The sequence below is a fragment of the Lactuca saligna genome, chromosome 9 (assembly GCF_052625555.1).
Source record: "Lactuca saligna cultivar CGN05327 chromosome 9, ASM5262555v1, whole genome shotgun sequence".
NCBI lineage: Eukaryota > Viridiplantae > Streptophyta > Magnoliopsida > Asterales > Asteraceae > Lactuca > Lactuca saligna.
The window spans coordinates 5,551,856-5,571,217 of record NC_136425.1 but is presented as its reverse complement, the minus strand read 5'-3'; the positions used below and the strand labels follow the sequence as shown (position 1 = coordinate 5,571,217).

At 33.3% G+C, this 19,362-nt stretch overlaps 2 protein-coding genes and 1 pseudogene across 3 annotated transcripts; 2 read left to right on the top strand and 1 right to left on the bottom strand.

Annotated features, from left to right (window-relative positions):
* The first annotated feature begins 477 nt into the window (after positions 1 to 477).
* Positions 478 to 984, top strand: LOC145015948 (uncharacterized). The gene has a single exon (XM_078974414.1). The coding sequence runs from the start codon at positions 478 to 480 to the stop codon at positions 982 to 984; it is 507 nt and encodes a 168-aa protein (XP_078830540.1).
* Positions 985 to 10,690: 9,706 nt separating this feature from the next.
* Positions 10,691 to 12,296, top strand: LOC145015190 (late embryogenesis abundant protein D-34-like; annotated as a pseudogene). Its single transcript, XR_013665778.1, has 3 exons — positions 10,691 to 11,327; positions 11,587 to 11,875; positions 11,986 to 12,296. The product of XR_013665778.1 is annotated as a late embryogenesis abundant protein D-34-like (transcript).
* A 1,999-nt stretch (positions 12,297 to 14,295) lies between these two features.
* LOC145015191 (small ribosomal subunit protein uS13z/uS13y/uS13x) lies at positions 14,296 to 15,606 on the bottom strand. The gene is made up of 4 exons (XM_078973640.1): positions 15,492 to 15,606; positions 15,216 to 15,376; positions 14,688 to 14,876; positions 14,296 to 14,584 (listed from the first exon to the last, which is right to left on the bottom strand). Exons 1-4 carry the CDS (start codon positions 15,492 to 15,494, stop codon positions 14,479 to 14,481), a joined length of 459 nt encoding a protein of 152 aa, XP_078829766.1. The 5' UTR covers positions 15,495 to 15,606; the 3' UTR covers positions 14,296 to 14,478.
* Positions 15,607 to 19,362: the final 3,756 nt, after the last annotated feature.

Sequence of the window (19,362 nt, the reverse complement as noted above, 5' to 3'; positions counted from 1 at the left end):
TTTTTAAATTTTTCAATGAAAAATGAAAACGGAAAACGAAAATCAAAAACAAAAAACAAAAAACGAAAAATAAAAATTATTTTTCCGTAAGTAAACACAAGCTAAGTCAGTCATTCTTATTTCTATTAAATTCTCAACCCTTAAAAATCTACTTCATTTCAACTTGACGTGCGATTTTCATGTCGTATTGAAATTGACCGCATAACATATAATTTCTTTAAAAGAATTTGGTAAGTTAAATAAAATAAAACACACTTATCCACCTTTTTTGTTTTAGACACTCTCTCACCTCATCTCGAAATCCGTGGGGAATCAAACACACACACATATAGATACAGAATTCTGTACGTATATCCCACGAACACACACCATCATTTACCAATTATCGATCATCCCTCAGTTTTCCCCAATCCATTTTGGGATTTGCATCTCCCTGTTTTCCAACTAGGGTTTCGTTTTTTCTCCGATCGACGAACCATGAAAGTTCACCCGACACCCAATAGGCGAAACATCACCGTGCGATACGATTTCGCCTCACAATCCAACGCCGCCGACGTTATTTGCCGGCAAAAGAAGCTCCGGCGACTCCCTCATATCTTCGCCAAAGTCCTGGAGCTCCCTTTTTACTCCGACGCCGACGTCTCCATCCAAGAAACATCTGATTCGCTCAAGTTTGTCGTCGATACAGACGACGACATCGGCACCGATATTGCTGCTCACACGATCGAGATCTACCCCGGCGTTACTAAAATCGTTGTAGGGGGGAGGCGAGTGGTTAATAGTTGCGCAAACCCGGTTAATGAGCTTGCTCTTGACGTGTGGAGGTTCCGGCTTCCGGCGTCTACGCAGCCGGAGCTTGCGACTGCATCGTTTACCGACGGAGAGCTTGTAGTTGTTGTGCCGAAAGACGTTAATTTGGATGGAAATCAGGGAGATCTTTGGGACGAAGGTAACGAAACAGGGCAATTTGTTCTTGTACAGTAATCGAAATATTTTACCTAGTTATTATTATGTTTCTTGAGTCAAATGTGATGAAATTGCTGATTTCTGATCCTCAAGCTATATGTTTCTGAATACTTCTGTTACTTATGATGATATCATCTTCTTCTCCATTGGGTTTTCAAGTATTTTTTATTAATTTTCAATCCATTAGGTGCTACTTTATGGTTTCTTTCATGATAATGATCTTATTTGGGAGCTTATTGACATTGATAGAATCATTGTCAATCATACAAAAAAGCTATCAAAATCTAGTCAATTTGGTGCATAATGCTCAGTCTTAAAAGTGATCAGGTGGTATTGAAGATTCAGAATCAGATAATTAGCTCTAATAGAACAAGCCTTTGCTACTTAGGTTTGTAATCATCACATTTTGATAGTGACATAGTGTTAGGTATTTGAAAAGTTGTAGCTATATGAGAAAGTAATAAATAGAATAAGGGTATATATAAATATAAATATATATATATATATATATATATATATATATATATATATATATATATATATATATATATATATATATATATATATATATATATTACTTTTCTCTAGCCTTTGATAATCAATTTTGTTGTGGCTAGTATCAAATGATTATTTAACCTCCAAAAAATTAGAAAATCCTAAGCAAAAGTACATTACCAATGGACTAAAATCTGATAATTAAAACTTGAAGTCTTAATCATCTGATAATTTCTTTCAAGATGCACACCGAAACACCCATACTCATATTGTTGCATAATCACCCAATTTTGCTTCCATTTTCGTCTCTAATTTGTGTATGTGGTTTGCTTTCGCCTCAACCCTGCTTTGTTAATGCAATGGGTACTTATAAGCCCCTGATTGCTACAATCATGTCAATTAAAAGGTCCTACTTCTATATCTTCCTATTGTGCATTTTTACTTTAACAAATCTACTTAATTATAGCACTTTGCTATATTTGGGTGGATTGCTCATGTACAATGTCTTGATAACAAAAATAAGTTGAAACTAGAGGGAAAATTACAAAAAGATCATTAATTTTTTGGACAATTTTTCGGTTTAGCCACTAAAAATCTTTATTTTTCCCAATCAAATCATGAAGTGTTAGACATTTCTCCAATTAACCATTTTGACCTATTTGAAAAAATGTCTGAAATTGCCCACAATATAATGGTTTGTCTGTAATTTTCCCAAACTATAATTTTATAATTGTGTAAATATTTCAATGTTCTTTGCTTTAATAAGAAAAGAAATTAAAAAGTATAATGCTATAACAAAAGGATATAAAAATACAATGCTATCATACACAAATAAATAAAAATACATTTCTATTTCTTGCATTAATACTAACCTAAGAAACACAAAAATATCTTTTTTCCAGCATCATGAGTACCCATGTTTGTGTTTAATTAAATCACCCGCCTTAAAAAATATTTATTTGTGCTAGTATACGGACCTTATTTGTGTATCTTGAATGGCGAATTGGTAAATTTTCAGAAAGTTAAAGGACTAAAAGGAGGATAGAATATGTTAAAGTTGAAAATAGAATACTGGTTTATCTTGTTGAACTTTTTTTGATGATTGGATGTAGGGCACCCTCCATCTTTTGGTCACCACTTTGTTAGATGCACATGGAGTTTTGGTTACTTTTGGTTTTAAACTTGAAATGTTGGTGTTGTTAAGTTACCTTGAGAAAAGCTTTAAACTTTTTCCTTCTTTTAGAACCACAAAGAAAGATTCTTGATTGTGTGCGTCCTACCACCATTGAAATTTACCTAAAATTTGACCAAAATTGTGAAATAAAATGGTGGATGGTGTGGGTTTTTCCTTTTGTCACATAGCACCCTAAAGATAGCGAATGGTTATTGGGTGTGGGGCCATCTAGATTGTGTTTTGTTGAGGTGTTTGAATGTGTTTTTATGTAGATTATTGCAACTTGAAATTTCGATGATGGGTTTTGGATAAATATTAACCATGGTTATGATACTTCGATTATTATGTTCAAATTTAAAGATTTGAAAGAGTATGGTATAAGTTGTAAGAAAACTTCTTCCTAAAAAATAAACACTATAGACATTTTGGATTTTGAATGGACAGGAGAAAAACACATATTAATGGATCTACGTTTCTTATTCATTAGCATACATTTTAGACATCTTATCAATAAAAAAAACTAAATGATAAGTCAAATGTCATAATAAATTTGTAGGTATATGAAAGATATATCTAATTGACAGCTTAACTTTTCTTTAAAATCATAATCTTCATTTTTACATATAATTTCTGAAATATACCGGTAATAAAAGGCAAAAAAAAAAAAAAAAAAAAGGTTTGACCAACGGAATGATAATTTTTTAATTGAACTATTGATATATATTTCTAAACTCATATGTTATTTATTATATGAAACTTTGAATAATTATAAAAACCACTATAATTTAAAACTTGTTTTGTTTACCAAAATATTCTTCTTTTGAGTAAATTACACGAATGGTCCCTATGGTTTGGGGTAATTTGCGTGTTTGGTCCCTAACTTATTTTTTTAACTCGGAAAGTCCATACTGTTTGTTTTTGTTACGTGTTTGGTCCTTACTGTTTGTTTTTGTAACGTGATTGGTCTCTGTTTTACCTAAAAATACTATTATTTAAATAGGAAAAAATTGTAGATAGGTAAGGTAAGATGATGGGGGTTGGGTTTGGGGTGTGTTTATTTAAATATTATAAAAAAATCAAGGAAAAAATAGTTTTTTTAGGTAAGACATGGACCAAGCGTGTAACAAAAACAAATAGTAGGAACCTTCCGAGTTAAAAAAATAAGTTAGGGACCAAACACGCAAATTACCCTAAACCATAGGGACCATTCGTGTAATTTACTCTTTTTTTTTTTTTTTATGATTGTGTTAATTTAAAAACAGAAATTAAATATCTTCATAATTTATCTTCCTACTCATCTCCTACCTATTTTAATATCACATTTAATAAAATAAATGATATTTTAAAACACTCGTATTTCAAAGAAAAAAACTAAAAAGATATTTAATTATTTCTTTAAAACATGACCAAAGGCTTTTTGTTTTTTTGTGTTTAAACCAAACGTACTTTTACCAATTAAAATCAATAGCCTTGAGCCCTTGACTTGTATGAGCTGATAATGTAGGTCCACTATTTTTAATCATAAATAATGGTATGGTTTTGGTATCTTATAGCAAGATCTATACTCTATACTTAATGCTACAATTAGTGCTTACTCCAAGGGTGTGGGTCAATCAAAGATGCCAAGAGCGTATGTGATGGTGTAGGTGACTTTCGGGTGATTGTCTCTTGGAATGCCATGCTGGCAGCTTGCTTGGATCATGATGAAACGAGTCATTGCATTTAATATTTTATCTTTATTGAAAATAGTAGCAGTCGAAAACTTTTACAGATCCAAATAATAATAATAATAATAAAAAAAATAAAACTAAAAACAATTTTAGAATTTTTTATTTTGAAAACTTTTACAAATCCCTAGTTTGAATTTGGATTCACACAAATTCTCATCAAATTCTTTCAAATCAGAGCTCTGACATCAACTTGTATCATTTCAAAATCACAATAAATTTTTTCATTTTTAATTAAAGAAAAATCATTGTTTTTCAATCATCCCAAATCTGCAAATCATAAGAACCCAAGATCAAATACAAATGTTCCAAAATCAATGTATCATAACTCCTTCAAAACATGTCACTAAAGGATGTGTACGATCACACTTTTGCTTTTCCCAGATCATCTGAAGTATCTGAAACATAAAACTTTAACTATAAGTCAAAGTTTAGCGAGTTCCCCAAAATACCACCACACACACATATAACAACATGCATATTAGGCCCACAACCATCGGATTGGATTACCCTTAAGCCCACAACATGAGTCTGACTTTCCTTCCTAGCCCACAACTCATGTTTGGATTGCTCCCGAGCGTACAACATAAGTCTGGCTTTCCTTTCTGACCCACAATTTATGTTTGGCTTGCTCCTAGGTTTGTTGGCTTTCGCACAAAGCAATATTGCATCAACCCAACCGCACTATGTCGACATATACAACAGATAAATATATAACCATCAAACAAATAATCATACAGATCTACCAGATCACTACAAAATAGCAACATCCTATATATCAGGATATGAACCCGAATGGACCGACGTTGGTGCCTTCGACCCACGAGTACAATGAGGAAACTCACCTCACAGTCTGAAAAAATAGCAAAAAAGAACGTTACTCCAAAAGTCAACTCTACATGTCACCTATACAAAAAACAATGACCTAACTCAAACTACAACTCAAAATACCCCTAAGTCAAACTTGGTCAAAATCCTGGTCAAATGTCAAAATTCAAAAAGTCGACGAGTCAACTTAGACTGAGTACGCTTGGTGTACTCAGTCACTACGCCCAACGTAGTACACCCTTGGTCCGATTACAGGGTTCCTACCAGGTACGTGCAACGTACCACTAGGTACGCCCATCATATTTGGTTGGCCTCCTTTGTGACAACCCGGAATTTCCATTCTGTATAAACAATAACACTTCAATAGAAGTTATATCAGTCACAGTAAACTTTCAGACTTTTCCGTATAAGTTTGAGAAATTTAGGGTTTACACTTCAGGAAATATCAGGAGAGTGGATGCACTAGAGTTTTGTGCAACATTGTTATTCCAACACACTATTATATTAGAGATCATTTCGGGAATAAAATATTTTCTGCCAAAAATATCAGGACTATAAATAGAATTCTGAACCAAATTCATTTATTATTCGCATTTCTAACTAGAGAAAAGCCATTTTCTCTCTCACGGATCTTCGGGTTTTTATACCAAAACGTGAGTAACTCCTTCAAGTAGTGTTAGAAAGCTTTATATGTGTTTATAACATGATTTAGAAGGCTAAATCACTAGATTTAGGAGTTTACTCCCCAAGGTGTTCTTGGGCGGTAAACTCCCGAAACAAAGCCTAGACCGTCCCTTGTGTTATGCTACTACCTTAGACTCATATATATGTGTATTAGGGACAAGAAAACAACCAAGAAACTCAAACACATGGGCGTTCACGTCCCAAGATGATCTTGGACCGTGAACTCTAATAAATTGGATCAAAGGGTGCTTTTAAGGCACCTAAAGCTCTAGACATTGCATAGAATTGTTCCCACTTAATTGAAGGACCCAAAACACATCCAAAACACCCCTCAAAGTGAGTTCACGGCCCTAATAAGGTTCTGGGGCCGTGAACATCAAAGAAGGGCACCAAAGTGTGCTCAATGCCTTCATATGCCTTAGGTAAAAGTCTCGAACCTATCCTACATATGCAAGAGACTTGAAAGCATCAAAAACACTTTTCCTTAAGAGTTTACGGCCGCAAACTCTAAAGGAAATGGCCTAAGGGCCGTAAACTCCTCAAAGGAGTGTTTCTATGCCTTAAACCCTTCCAAGAATTGAACCACCAAGTTGGAATAATTCTAGGGATCATTTAGAACTTCAAAACACAAAATACCACCAAGGTTGGGAGTTTACGGCCGTAAACTCAAGAGTTTACAACCGTAAACTCAAGAGTTTACAACCGTAAACTCCATGAGTGATGGTATATGGAGAGTAAACTCACATATGGGGTCCTTTGGAACCCTAAACCCAAGTACCTTGTCCCACAATGGCTTAGATGCAATCCTTAGGGATTAAAACACTTATATAAAGTGTTTATTATGTTCTAGGATGTCTTAACATTATCAATTAGTAATTTAAGACTAATTGAGTGCATATATGTGTGATTATATGTTCATTAGGATCGTAGTGTGTGTACAAGTCCTCACTTGACACCTAACAATCCTACACCGTCCAGTTCATCTAAACTACCATCTACAGTTGAGTTCATACCCCTAATCAATGTTTTAAATGCTTTAATGGGGGGGGATACAAGTAGAAAACAACCTGTTATTAAATCATATATATGTATTTTATAACTATGTTTTCATTCAACAGATTTCACATACAACAAAATGTGATGCATGAAATGGTTTTCTATCTTTAAAATACTTTGTTATCAAATGTATTACTTTTGAAATGTTTATCAACATGACATCAAGTCACTTTTTATATTTGTTTAAAATCCTTAGATGTTTTACAAAACCATTTTTACATTCTTGAACTAAACTATGCATATACATTTATATTCTTATATATGTATTGATGTTATAGTTGTCATCTTTCATTTAGTTTCCCACACCCTTGAGTAGTAAAAGTGTATAAACCTACTTGATTCATCAATTACCTTTTAGTAAATTATCATAGGGATAATTTGAAGATATTAAACATTATTCCAATTACAAGGAATCACACAAGAGTCAGTTCATTCATGAGTCTACACAAGTACATTACCTGATACATGAGTACATTTATATATGATTACATGATACATGAGTATGTTTACATATGCTTACGTGATACATGAATAACATACATGAGTAGTGTTACATAGATACATTATCCTGTATTCACTTACCTGGATACTTGTACCTAGAGTTATGAGGAAGATTTATTCGTACCTTCTGTGTAAATTTCCTGCCTATCCCTGTTCGACGGGATGTCTAGACGGGACTAATCATTCCGGAACCCAGCTGTTAGCACCACTGGGTGATGAACATCCACGGATGTCTAAGGTTATCACTTAGAATAGATAGATTGATATCGGAACTAACCATTCCTCCATCCTACTGTTGCAACAGAGGATGAGATGAAAATCTTCGAATGATCATTAGGTTACCACTTATATTAGGAGTCGGCTACGGGACTAACCCTTCCTCCAACCTGCTGCTGCTACAGAGGACAATTGGACAATCTTCGGATGTTCATTAGGTTATTCATATCGCTTACTGTGATGGCGTGTTAGTCCTGGTATCTAGGGATAATACTTACATGGTTATATTTTTCCTATTTACTTTCTTTTGTGATATATTCACATAAACGATGAGTTAGACCAATTACTGTTCGTATTAGTCAAAAAGAAGGAAAAACTATCATTTTACTTACAAAACATTCGGGTCTTGGTAGAAGACTACATTGTCATAACAAAGCATTCGGGTCTTGGTAGAAGACTACATTTCATACTAGTAGGAAATAAGGGATTTCTTAGGGTTTTTCATACTTATATCAACATTTTCATTTAAAGGTTTACATGACCTTTAAAACAGCGTTTCAAAGCAAGTCAATGACACTTAAATACTTATGAATTCACCAGCTTTAAAGCTGATACTCTCTTTCAAAATAACTTGTATTCTCAGGTCATCAGTAGACAGGTACGGTGGCAAGGTTTTGAGAAGACGGAGCAGACAAGTATCGTCTTTTATTTTGATTATATTTTTGGTGTCTTATTACAATGAAAGAACACATATGTATTAAAACTTTACTTATAATTCAATGGATGATGTTGTTGCTTGTTTACTATTTTACACTGTTGTGATACTCTACATGACGTCCTCCACCCCTGAACGTTTCCGCCGTTCGTGGTTTTGGGGTGTGACATCCTTTTTCTCTATTAAGTGCTTATTATATTGAGACACCATATCCAAAAATCAGATCTAGTTCCAAATAACATTCTAAGTCATAAAGTTTACAACTTATGACTTTTCGAGGCTAAAAAGGGTCCAACAACTAAACCATAACTTAATACACAGACCAAAACCTCATATCCCATGCATGAAGAAAGGAAAGGGACCGAGATCACATTTTTATTGTTCTAAGTACCTAAAAACGTCTGGAAGGACATCCCTTATGGGTTAGAGTAAGTCATACTCATGAACACCAAGATTATGGGACTAAAAGCATAAAAAGCTAAGAACTAGCAAGATCCAAAGCAAACATGCATCAAGATCCGAACTTTATACCTTTAAATGATGCTTGAGGGCAAGATATTTCTGGATCCAAGATGCATTGAGCTTTCTAAGTTGATTCCACATCATTCTTCTTCCTTCGAGATCACCAAAAGCACACTTTCAAGCTTAAAATGCTCACACAATGGATTAGGGTTGGCAAGGGGCGATTTGGGAGATAAAGGCTGACGAGGGAAGAGGTCTTGAAGATATAATGATGTTTAAATAGGTCTCATACCCTAAACATTAGGGTTTGACCCTTAACCACTTACACCTAACGTAAGCTGAAGTACTCCCAACGTACTAGGCACACACGCGTTTTTCACTTAAGGAGCTAAGGAACTAATTTGCAAATAAATTTCATAATAAGGGTATAAATGGAAAATACATGGATCAAGGGTGTTACAATGATAAACAATAGAATACTCCTAAGTCAAGAGGCCATGCTTGCCACACTTGGACTGACAAAACTCATCTAACACATAATGATAGAAAAGTTGAACATTACTTTTCTGACATTTTGACATACAACAAGACAAAGCATAGTCTTCTTCGGGTCAGTATCCTTCGATGTGGTATTGTAAGTCTTCAGTATTGATCTTCAAAACTCTTTGCAACTTATCCAAAAACATGAGCACTACCGCAACCAACAAAACAAGTCTTCAGTCCTTCAATACACTTCAAAGTTGTCGAGGATCACTTCCATGTATCAACAAATTTGATTCAAAATACTCCAATTCAAATTAATTTGATTCAAAATTTTATAATCCAAAGTTAATATGTATCAAAAAAAAATATGAACAGAAAATATTGTGGTCTTTAATATTCTATTTAAAATTTTATAATTGTTAAACATTAAAAACTCAAACCGATATTTAGTTTAAAAAATAAATAAAGAAAAACACTAGTATCTTCAAGTATGTAGTAATATATTAAAATAATAATAATAATTAAAAAAAACAATAAATTAAAATAAAAAATAAAACAAAAAAACAAAAAAAAACGATAAAACCGAACATATATCTATTTTTTTTAATTGATTTTTTAACGAAATATAAAAATAAAAAAAAAAAACAAAATAAATGAAAATAAATAATAAAACTCATTTAAATTATGTTCATAAACGTTCACCGTACATGATTAAATCTTTGGGTCTGTATTAGTTACCACGAACGTGGGTCGTATGCGAAAGCACCACAGCCAAGTATTTGAGTTTGACGTTTGCGTCCTTGGATCTTTTGATTTTTTTGACTTCTACAACTTGGTTGTGTTTCTTCAACCCGTTCGTCGTCATCATCATTGTCTAGGTTTATAGGTTAAGATTCAGATAATAAAACTTGAGATGGTTGTGAAGTTTGTTGACGTTGGGAAGTTTGAGGTTGAAATTGCGAAGAAGGTTGTTATTAAAAGACTTGAAATTGAGGTTGAAAGAATTGTAGTGATTGTTGTTGTTGATAGTAGTGTGGGTGATGTGGAAGATTGATGAATAGAGCTAAGATTCGCTAACGGATCATTTGAAGTGTTCGAGATGGGTAGTGTAATTTTTTATTTGGATCCATAACAATATGTGACGAGGAATATTTTTTTGGTGAATATGTGTGTTTGTGATGAAAAAGTGTGTGTTTGATATAAAAAAAGAGTGTTATATATAGAGAAAGTTTTAGTAATTAAATAATTAATTCTTTAATGCGTCAAGCAGTCACAACGGTCAAAAGGAATAACTAATCAGACCAAGCATTTTATCTCGTCTTTGTGAGGACGCCACAGTCAACCCACTGAAGATGAAGATGATCTTGACACGTCTTGGGGATTGACACGTCAGCCTCCCACGCATCTTCTCCTTATCACTCCGGAGAGCCTAACAATTATCTGGCAATGTTTTAAAAATGAGGTGTAGCATTGGTACTCAATCTGATTTACAAGAAAAGCCAGTTTGAGCCACGTGTACTATAGACGACACGTGGCAATCTGTAGTTTCACGTAGCAACCAACATACGTTAAAGCTGACATGGCGGATCATGGAGTCTTTCACGTGTCATTTGTCTGCTTCTGAGTTTGCAATAAGAACACTGGCCGTCTCCGAAGTACCACCCAATCAACCACCGTACCACCTCCGTTCACGGCGACAATGAGTCAGGAAAAACCACAGCGACCACAATCTCAAGAAGAGCCACAAGAGCCCATCAAGTACGGCGACGTCTTCAACATCTCCGGCGAGTTGGCCGAAAAACCCATCACTCCACAAGATGCAGCCGACATGCAAGCCGCCGAGAACTTGGTTCTTGGGGAGACTCAGAAAGGCGGTCCAGCTGCCGTCATGCAGTCGTCCGCCGCCGTCAACAACAACCGTGGCCTTGTTGGCCTCTACGATTTTAGTGACCCGGGCATCGCCATCTCCGACACCGAATACGCCGGGCACCGAATCGTGACCGAGTCCGTCGGTGGAGAGGCAACTTTCATCAATCTCATTTCTAATCAAGTAGCGGAACCAGGGAATCTACGAAGATATAACGGAATTTAAATATCCGCTATATTTATCCTTTAAGAGACGTTTTTATGCTAAACTTTTGCAAAAACATCCGTTACCTATAGAAACTCAAAGAACATATCGCATCCCTCCCTGGCTCTATATCTGTCTTAATTATATACGATTAATGCGCTTTACTCTTTGCCGGAGATTTGTTTATCAGAGTTGTAAATTTTCACAGGTTCTGGGACAGTATGTCCGAACGAACTTGGCTTCTTCTCTGGCTCCGGCGAACTTAGGCGATGACGCAATTACAGTAGGAGAAGCGTTGGAGGCAAGTGCGTTGTCAGCAGGTGGAAAACCGGTGGACGAGGGTGATGCAGCGGCGATACAGGCAGCTGAAGTCAGAGCAACCGGACGTATGCAGGCGGTTCCGGGAGGTGTAGCTGCGAAAGCTCAGGCAGCCGCCGCCCAGAATGTTAGAACCATGCGAGAGGAGGACAAAGCTTAAGCTTAAAGATGTCGTGGCGGCAAGTTCTTAATTTGATTGCAAATAAATCAATTTTTTAGCTTATTTTAATTCTGTTTAGTTGATATTGTTTTATATTTCCGAGTATTAGACTGATGTTTGAGGGTGCAGGATGCGACATCACTGCTGCCGAAAGACAAGCCGGCAACAAGGGTGGATGCTGAAGGGGTGATAGCGGCGGAGATACGTAACAAACCGGATTTGGCGACTTATCCTGGTGGTGTAGCTTCGGCGGTAGATGCGGCGGCAAAGATCAACCAACAGAAATGAAGTGGGGATGTAGATATGGCGCTGAGATATAAATAGAAAGACTTACGACTGAAATGAGGATGTGTTATAGATGTAGAAATGGTAAAGGTATAAATAGAAAGTGTTTTGTGATTGTGATAGTTATATAAATAAAAGTGATGTTTTCTTTTTCATTTCTAATTGGTAATTTTGATTCATCAATGTTTATTACAATGTTTATTAGTTTCATTGATTTGGTTATCTTTTTGACGTTTGAATAGTTATTCAAACATTACTCCTCATTAGTAATAATATTTTATCGTCAACAATTTATAGAAGTAAATAAAAATATTAGTTGGTCAATCCTACTTTGGCAAGTGTGGATATTGAGTTTAATTATAAGAGATATTTTGGTACTTTTGGGGCTTAAATTTAAATATTGTTTTTTGGAGTGCTTATATATTTTTGTTTGGCCAATTTAATTTGTTTCGATGTTAAATCTCGATGGTTATTGTCTATATGGCATGCGGCATCCGTTTTATTATTATATTTTCATAAAAAGTAGCATCAATGGAATCTCAACCACTAATCCACAACTAAGAAAATATGGTTGATGGTTAAAGCTATTAGATGAAGAGGACGTAGTGCACCTTAAAGTCACCTCCACCTCAAATATGTTATGAGCTCCATACAGTTGGATCAATACAAGGATTATTTGATATGATTTGATTATATTTGATTTAACTTGAAATGATTTATATATAAATTATTGAACAATTTTATCAATTAAAATATTTTATTAGTACAGTACATAACAGAAAGGTAAAATGGTAATATTTAACCAAAGCTTGATAGAGTCGGACATCTAATTTAGTCGATAACTATCAACCAATCTCTTATTTATTAGTATTACTGAATGGTTACCGAAAGATGAAAGATGTAAAGTACATTTGTATTTTATAAGTAAGGATATTAAATATGTTTTTAGTTTTTTACTTTTAAGTGATTATGATGTTTGGAATGCTTTAATTATAAATTTGTGTTTTATATAAATATATGCTAAATGATGTTAATCATATGAATAATGCATAATATGCATGAGTTTTTTGTTTGGACTTTGACATCTTAAGAGGTTTTTAAGGTTTGGTCACACTAATTCTCTTATGTATGGTTAAAGATAATCATTTTGGAAAATATTTTAATATAGGCCGTGTATTGTATTCTATGGCATTTGGGTTTTTCCTTTGATCCCATAAGAGCATGATGATTGGATAAGCGTGGAGGGAATCATTCCCGCACAACTCACTGCAATCCTCTCAATCTACAACACATTTAAACGATATATCTTCTCAAACCGCCATGACTCCCTCCTCCGAAGAGCCTTATGTTGGACTTATGGTAATTTTTACAAACTTTTTTTCAATATCCTTGAATGCTAGAAAACCACATTTTACCTAATTTTTTCAATATCCTTGAATGCTAGAAAAGCACATTTTACCTAATTTTAAGGTTGTTTATTATTTGGATAGATTCAAATCATTTAATTAGACAATTATTTGATTCAGATTTTTTATTTTGTTTTCAGCTACACCGAATTATTATTTGGATTTACGATTGGTTTTGGTTTGTAAAATAAAAACCAAAGTCTAAAAAAAAAACCCCCGATTAAAATATACTATTTATTTATTTATATTAATTATTTTAATATATAACTTTAATTTTATTAAATTTGTTTTAATATAGAAAAATTTTATCCATTATAATATCTTAATTTGCAACTATTAAATATTTTGTCTACAAAATATTTAATTATATTTATAATTTTCTTGGTACCTATTTATAAACTTTAATTCACAATTACCTAAATAATTTTCTCTAATTTCTTTTATACATATGACTAAGACTATAGCGAATTATAATTTGAGTTTTAAAACCAAAAACCAAAAACCAAAAACCAAAATAAATTTGGATTCACTTGAATCATATTAAACCACGAAATCAAAACTGACGCCTCCACATAAGAGCACAGACTGTGTAATCTAGTGTTTTGATGACACTTGAATTTTTCAGTTAGAACCAATACGTAGATAACTTTTAACCAAGTTTTGTAATCATGACTTTGTTTCGTCACGCTAAGATGAATACATAATACCATGAGCTTTAATATGAATATGCAACTTGACGAGTAATATGTAAATCCAGAGAAAAGCCAAAATTCATCAATAATCTATATATCCGGAACAACAATTTCTCAAATGAGATCTGAAAAACAGACTAACAAAAACATCATATCCAAGATAGTAAAATTATAACACCATGACATACCAACTTATAATAACCCCGAACATCCAAAACTGCTGAAAACAAAAACATAACTTATCTCTTCTTTGACACACCAACAGTCTTTCCCCTGCGCCCAGTAGTCTTGGTGTGCTGTCCACGCACTCTCAAACCCCAGTAATGACGAAGACCACGGTGGTTTCTGCCATATAAAAAAAAAAAAAAAAAAATCATTTCAAGCAACTAAAAAGGAAAGGAAAGGAAAGAAACTTTTTGGCCAAATAAAAGAAAATAGAAAAACCAACCTGATCTTCTTCAAACGCTCAAGGTCATCTCTCAACTTCATGTCAAGAGCATTGGATGTCACCTGGGAATATTTCCCATCCTTGTAATCCTTCTTCCTATTCAAAAACCAGTCTGGGATTTTGAATTGCCTTGGATTGGCCACGATTGTCATCAGATTATCAATCTCAGCATTTGAAAGTTCTCCAGCCCTGCAAATGAAACCAGTAATGTAAGGAATAGAAGAAAGAAGACTATTATCGAAACATCAAAAAAAGCTTTCAACAAAATTCAATAGAATGGTCATACAAACATTAAAAACACAAAGAGATTCATGTTGAAGCAGTCAAGAAAAAAATTGAATATGGGAACTCTGAGTCAATTGATGACATAAACAACATAAATCAAGCTACTCGCAGCAGGACTAGTGTTTACAATGAACACTTATTTGATGTTCAAATAACTAAGAGATCTAACATCTAAATGCCATAGAAACAATTCAATCAGATCTCAACGAAGTGAAAAAGATAGAGACCACGAAAATAAGGCACCTCTTGTTCATGTCGACATCGGCCTTCTTGCAGACGATGTTGGCAAAACGACGACCAATACCTTTGATTGAGGTCATAGCGAACATAATCTTCTGCTTGCCATCAACGTTTGTGTTCTGGACACGAAGAATGTGTTGAAACTCCTCGTTTGCTACCAGCGACTGCATAATTTTTTTAAAAATTACAACACCACAAAATAAAAGACTTCAAAAACTGAAACATGCTAAACAACGAGATAAATGGTCAATGGGACTTGATAGATGATATGTGACTCACCATTATTGCAGTCGGAATTGCAGGTATCGGCGGCTGGTGCTCCGGAAGTTCTAATAGCCGAGAATTGTAAACCCTAGATCGCCTGTAGGCACGTTATATATTATACGTTATATTCGACTGCATAAACTTGGGCCTATTGTTTAAAAGAATATTAAAAAAAAAAAGCCCATTTACATGATCGTCAAATTCTTAATATAATAGTTGTATTTTTATTTTGATAATTAACTAATAAAAATTATAAGCTGTTCTATTACTCTTACGAGCATATAACACATAATTTTTTCAATCATCTAACTTAATAAATTTCCATATGACATAAAAAGTTAGTCATTTAAATATTACAAACTAACATTTCTTTTTACCATTTAAACAATATGTTAGGCATATTACCAAAAATAACTAGGTATTATTTTTTTCAAATCGAACATATTCATCAAATTGATCAAACACATTATTGTTTTATGTCATCAATCTTCTAAGGGGAATAGGGGATAAACCTCGAGTTGTTTGAGACGACCTTAGAGAACTAAGATAGATTTTTGTCGAATATGAAATGCAAGGTAAAAAAAATGATTTTTTTTTTAATTTTTTTTTTTTAATTCAATTACTTTTATTCGTAACTTTTGTATTTTTGTAGATATTTCATATACATGAGATCTAGGTAAATTCCTTCCGGAGCACTTGCATTTCAGTTTCATAAAAGATGTAGTCATTCTTGAAAAATTCAAGAAATAATGGAAATTGTATCATCATGTAACATCCGATTTCAGGATGTTTTTTTATCTAGAAAACCAGACTTTAATTTAGTCATCAGAAGGTCTCTGGGTCTTAAGGGATGAAATTTGGACCTTAAAAGAATGAGGTTTATGGGCTAAGGGTATAATACTTCAGGCTAAATGGTTAATTTTGGGCTGAAAAACAGTTTGGTCTTAAATTGGTTTTAAGTCTTGCTATATCAAACTTTCACGGCATGACTTATGGTATGTCGTGGTGCGAAGTCTGTACAATTCAATCCCATGAAATTAGGGTTCTATCACGTATTTAAAGCCATTATCTCCGAGATTTAGGTCATTGTGCAACCTCATCTATCAAAGACCCCCTTGAGAGCAAACCCTAGCCTCCATATTATTCTCTATATTGTTTGTCAATTTTTGAGTCTTTTTTAAAGGATAAGGAATTGTATTTGTGAAGCATGAAAGCATTAGGCAAGCTCTTGAACACCTTTTGGACCATTGTAAGTCTTCAAGCTTAAAGTTTTAGACCACTCTTTTAGACCATTGTAAGTCTTCAAGTTTAAAGTTTTAGACCACTATAATCAGCAATTAAATCCAACCTAACTATTTATTAAAAACTGTTTTCTCTCTCATCTATATATACAACCCAACTAAACCAAAATTTTCACACACATTAACAACTAAAACCAACCTAACCTTGTGTTATATAAATATAATTTGTAATTATGTTTATTCTATTTTAAATAGAATCTATAACTTTTTTTATTCTATAAAATACAACTAATATATTTATTTTAAAACTTAAAAGTTATTTATAATTTTATTATAAAAAGTTTTTATAGATATGCCAATATTAGTCTTGATTTGTAGAGGAAATAAAATAAATTTTGATATAATCTAATGTTTTGTAAAATTATAGTTAAAATACAAATATATGTAGTATAAGTTTTGTATAATAATTAAATTTATTTAACCATTGAGAAAAATCCAAATGTCATATTGTAAGCTACCTACATGGCAACTATATTTCTAGAAGTTGGGTGACTAGGCATGGGTGTAGCAACCCTGTCGATAGGTTTCAAAGAGTTTATGTTCGTTTTAATCAATTTTCAACAACCTACAATTCATTTAGTCACCAATGACCATAGTCTTATGATGTATTAGGTCTGGATCTTTTGTTTTATGCATGTTTTGGTCTTTTGGTTGTTGTTTGGTCATAGTTTGAAAAAACTCTAGCCTTAAAGGTTGCATTTTTTGGCTTCTAGATCCATTATGGTATGAAGATGAGAAGTTCACCTTGTCATTTGGTCCATGCATGAGTTTTAAGAGCTTTTTAGTCTCATTTTTTTATATAGACTTGGAATGATGGTGTTAAGGACATGCAAATGGATAATTTTGGAAACTTTATGCATTAAGACTACATTTTGACGTGATTTGGAGGCTTAGAGCTTAGATCTTAAAGGATTAAGACCTTGGATGAAAGTTAGCTTAAACAACAAAATCGTGGTAACGACTTTTGAAGCAAATCGTGATTATCTTGTCGTCTAGACGTTAGCATCACAAACCTGTGTTTGTAGCGATGTGATGATGTGGATAGTTGACTTTTTGACCATGTTTGACTTTTGGTCAACTATGTTGGGTTTGGGTCTTGGAGGGGAAAAATGATATTTTACCCATATAATCGCTTTATTTGGACCTATATCGGATAAGGAAGTGTAGATAAATGTTTTGCCTTAATTATTAAATTAAGGTTATTTATTATGTAGTTTTAGGGAAGACTTGATATCACTAACTTGAGATTGTGGATTTCATCTTGTCGTCAATTTAGGCGAGTTCTCATGAACTTTTTTATTATATGGACTATGTGGATATGTGATGTAGGATCACAAAAATGGGTAAAAAACAATATTGAGTACCGAATCGAACCAACATTACCAGTATCCTATACGATACTCGTTTTCAGTACTAGCATATGTAACAACAATATTGAACCTTACTTTTCGTAAATTTTGATGCCATGTATCATCTCATATTCACATAAACGATACTTTTCATTACCGGGTCAGAGTTGGAATTTTGCTCACCCCTACTTTGACATCCTTAAGTCGTGGAAACAAAACACGTTGCATTCCATATCACTTCTCAGATAGTCAAATGTAATTTTTAATACTCTTTTTAGTATTTTTTTTAAAGTTTATTTCTAAAGTAATTGACTTATAATTTTAATCGTTTTTGTTAGCTATTTGGTCATATAAGTATCGATTGTGGCATCCGAGTTAGCATTTAACATTTGTGGTATTAGACAAGTATCGAATTCATTTTACAATAGCTATCTTTTTAATATTTTTTTTAAAGTTTATTTCTAAAATAATTGACTTATAATTTTAGTCATTTTTGTTAGCTATTTTGTCATATAAGTATCGATTATGGCATCCGAGTTAGCATTTAACATTTGTGGTCGCTTATTAGACAAGTATCGAATTCATTTTACAGTACTGATAGCTAGCTAAGGATAATTAATTTATTTTTCATAACATTTCTTGTTTTATTTGTTACAAACCATAAATTAGAATTATTCAACTGATGTTTAATTTGTTCTTTTGGGTTTTGGAACAAACATAATATTATTGTTTCTTTTGGTATTGAAAAGATGATACATGAAAAATATATTGGACTTTTATGGTTTCTTTTGGTTTATTATGGTTTCTTTAGTATGCCACAAGTGACATATTTAACCTAACTAAAATACTTCAAGAACATCAAGTAAACCACACAAGAACACAAACATATGAAATGAAGGTAAAATTGGGTTTGCGGGTAATGTATTTCATATTTAACCTAACTTAAATACATGTACGGTATGGTCCTCGGTTCTTGGTTTGGGCTTTTTGGTTCCAACCGAATTTGGGATAGGTTTGGAACCGAGCTCATCCCTAAGTCTATTTGCGTGATTTACTCAGTTTTTTATAACTAGAACTCACTTCTTGCTCATTGGCTTGCAAAATCTAGAAGGCACTTAACTACAAGTCATGATATGAAAAATCCATGTCATCTTAAGAAAACTTTGGTGTAGTCGTATAAATCATAATTATCATCACATTAGTTTTGAATTAAGTTTAGGTTATTGTTGATTTGCT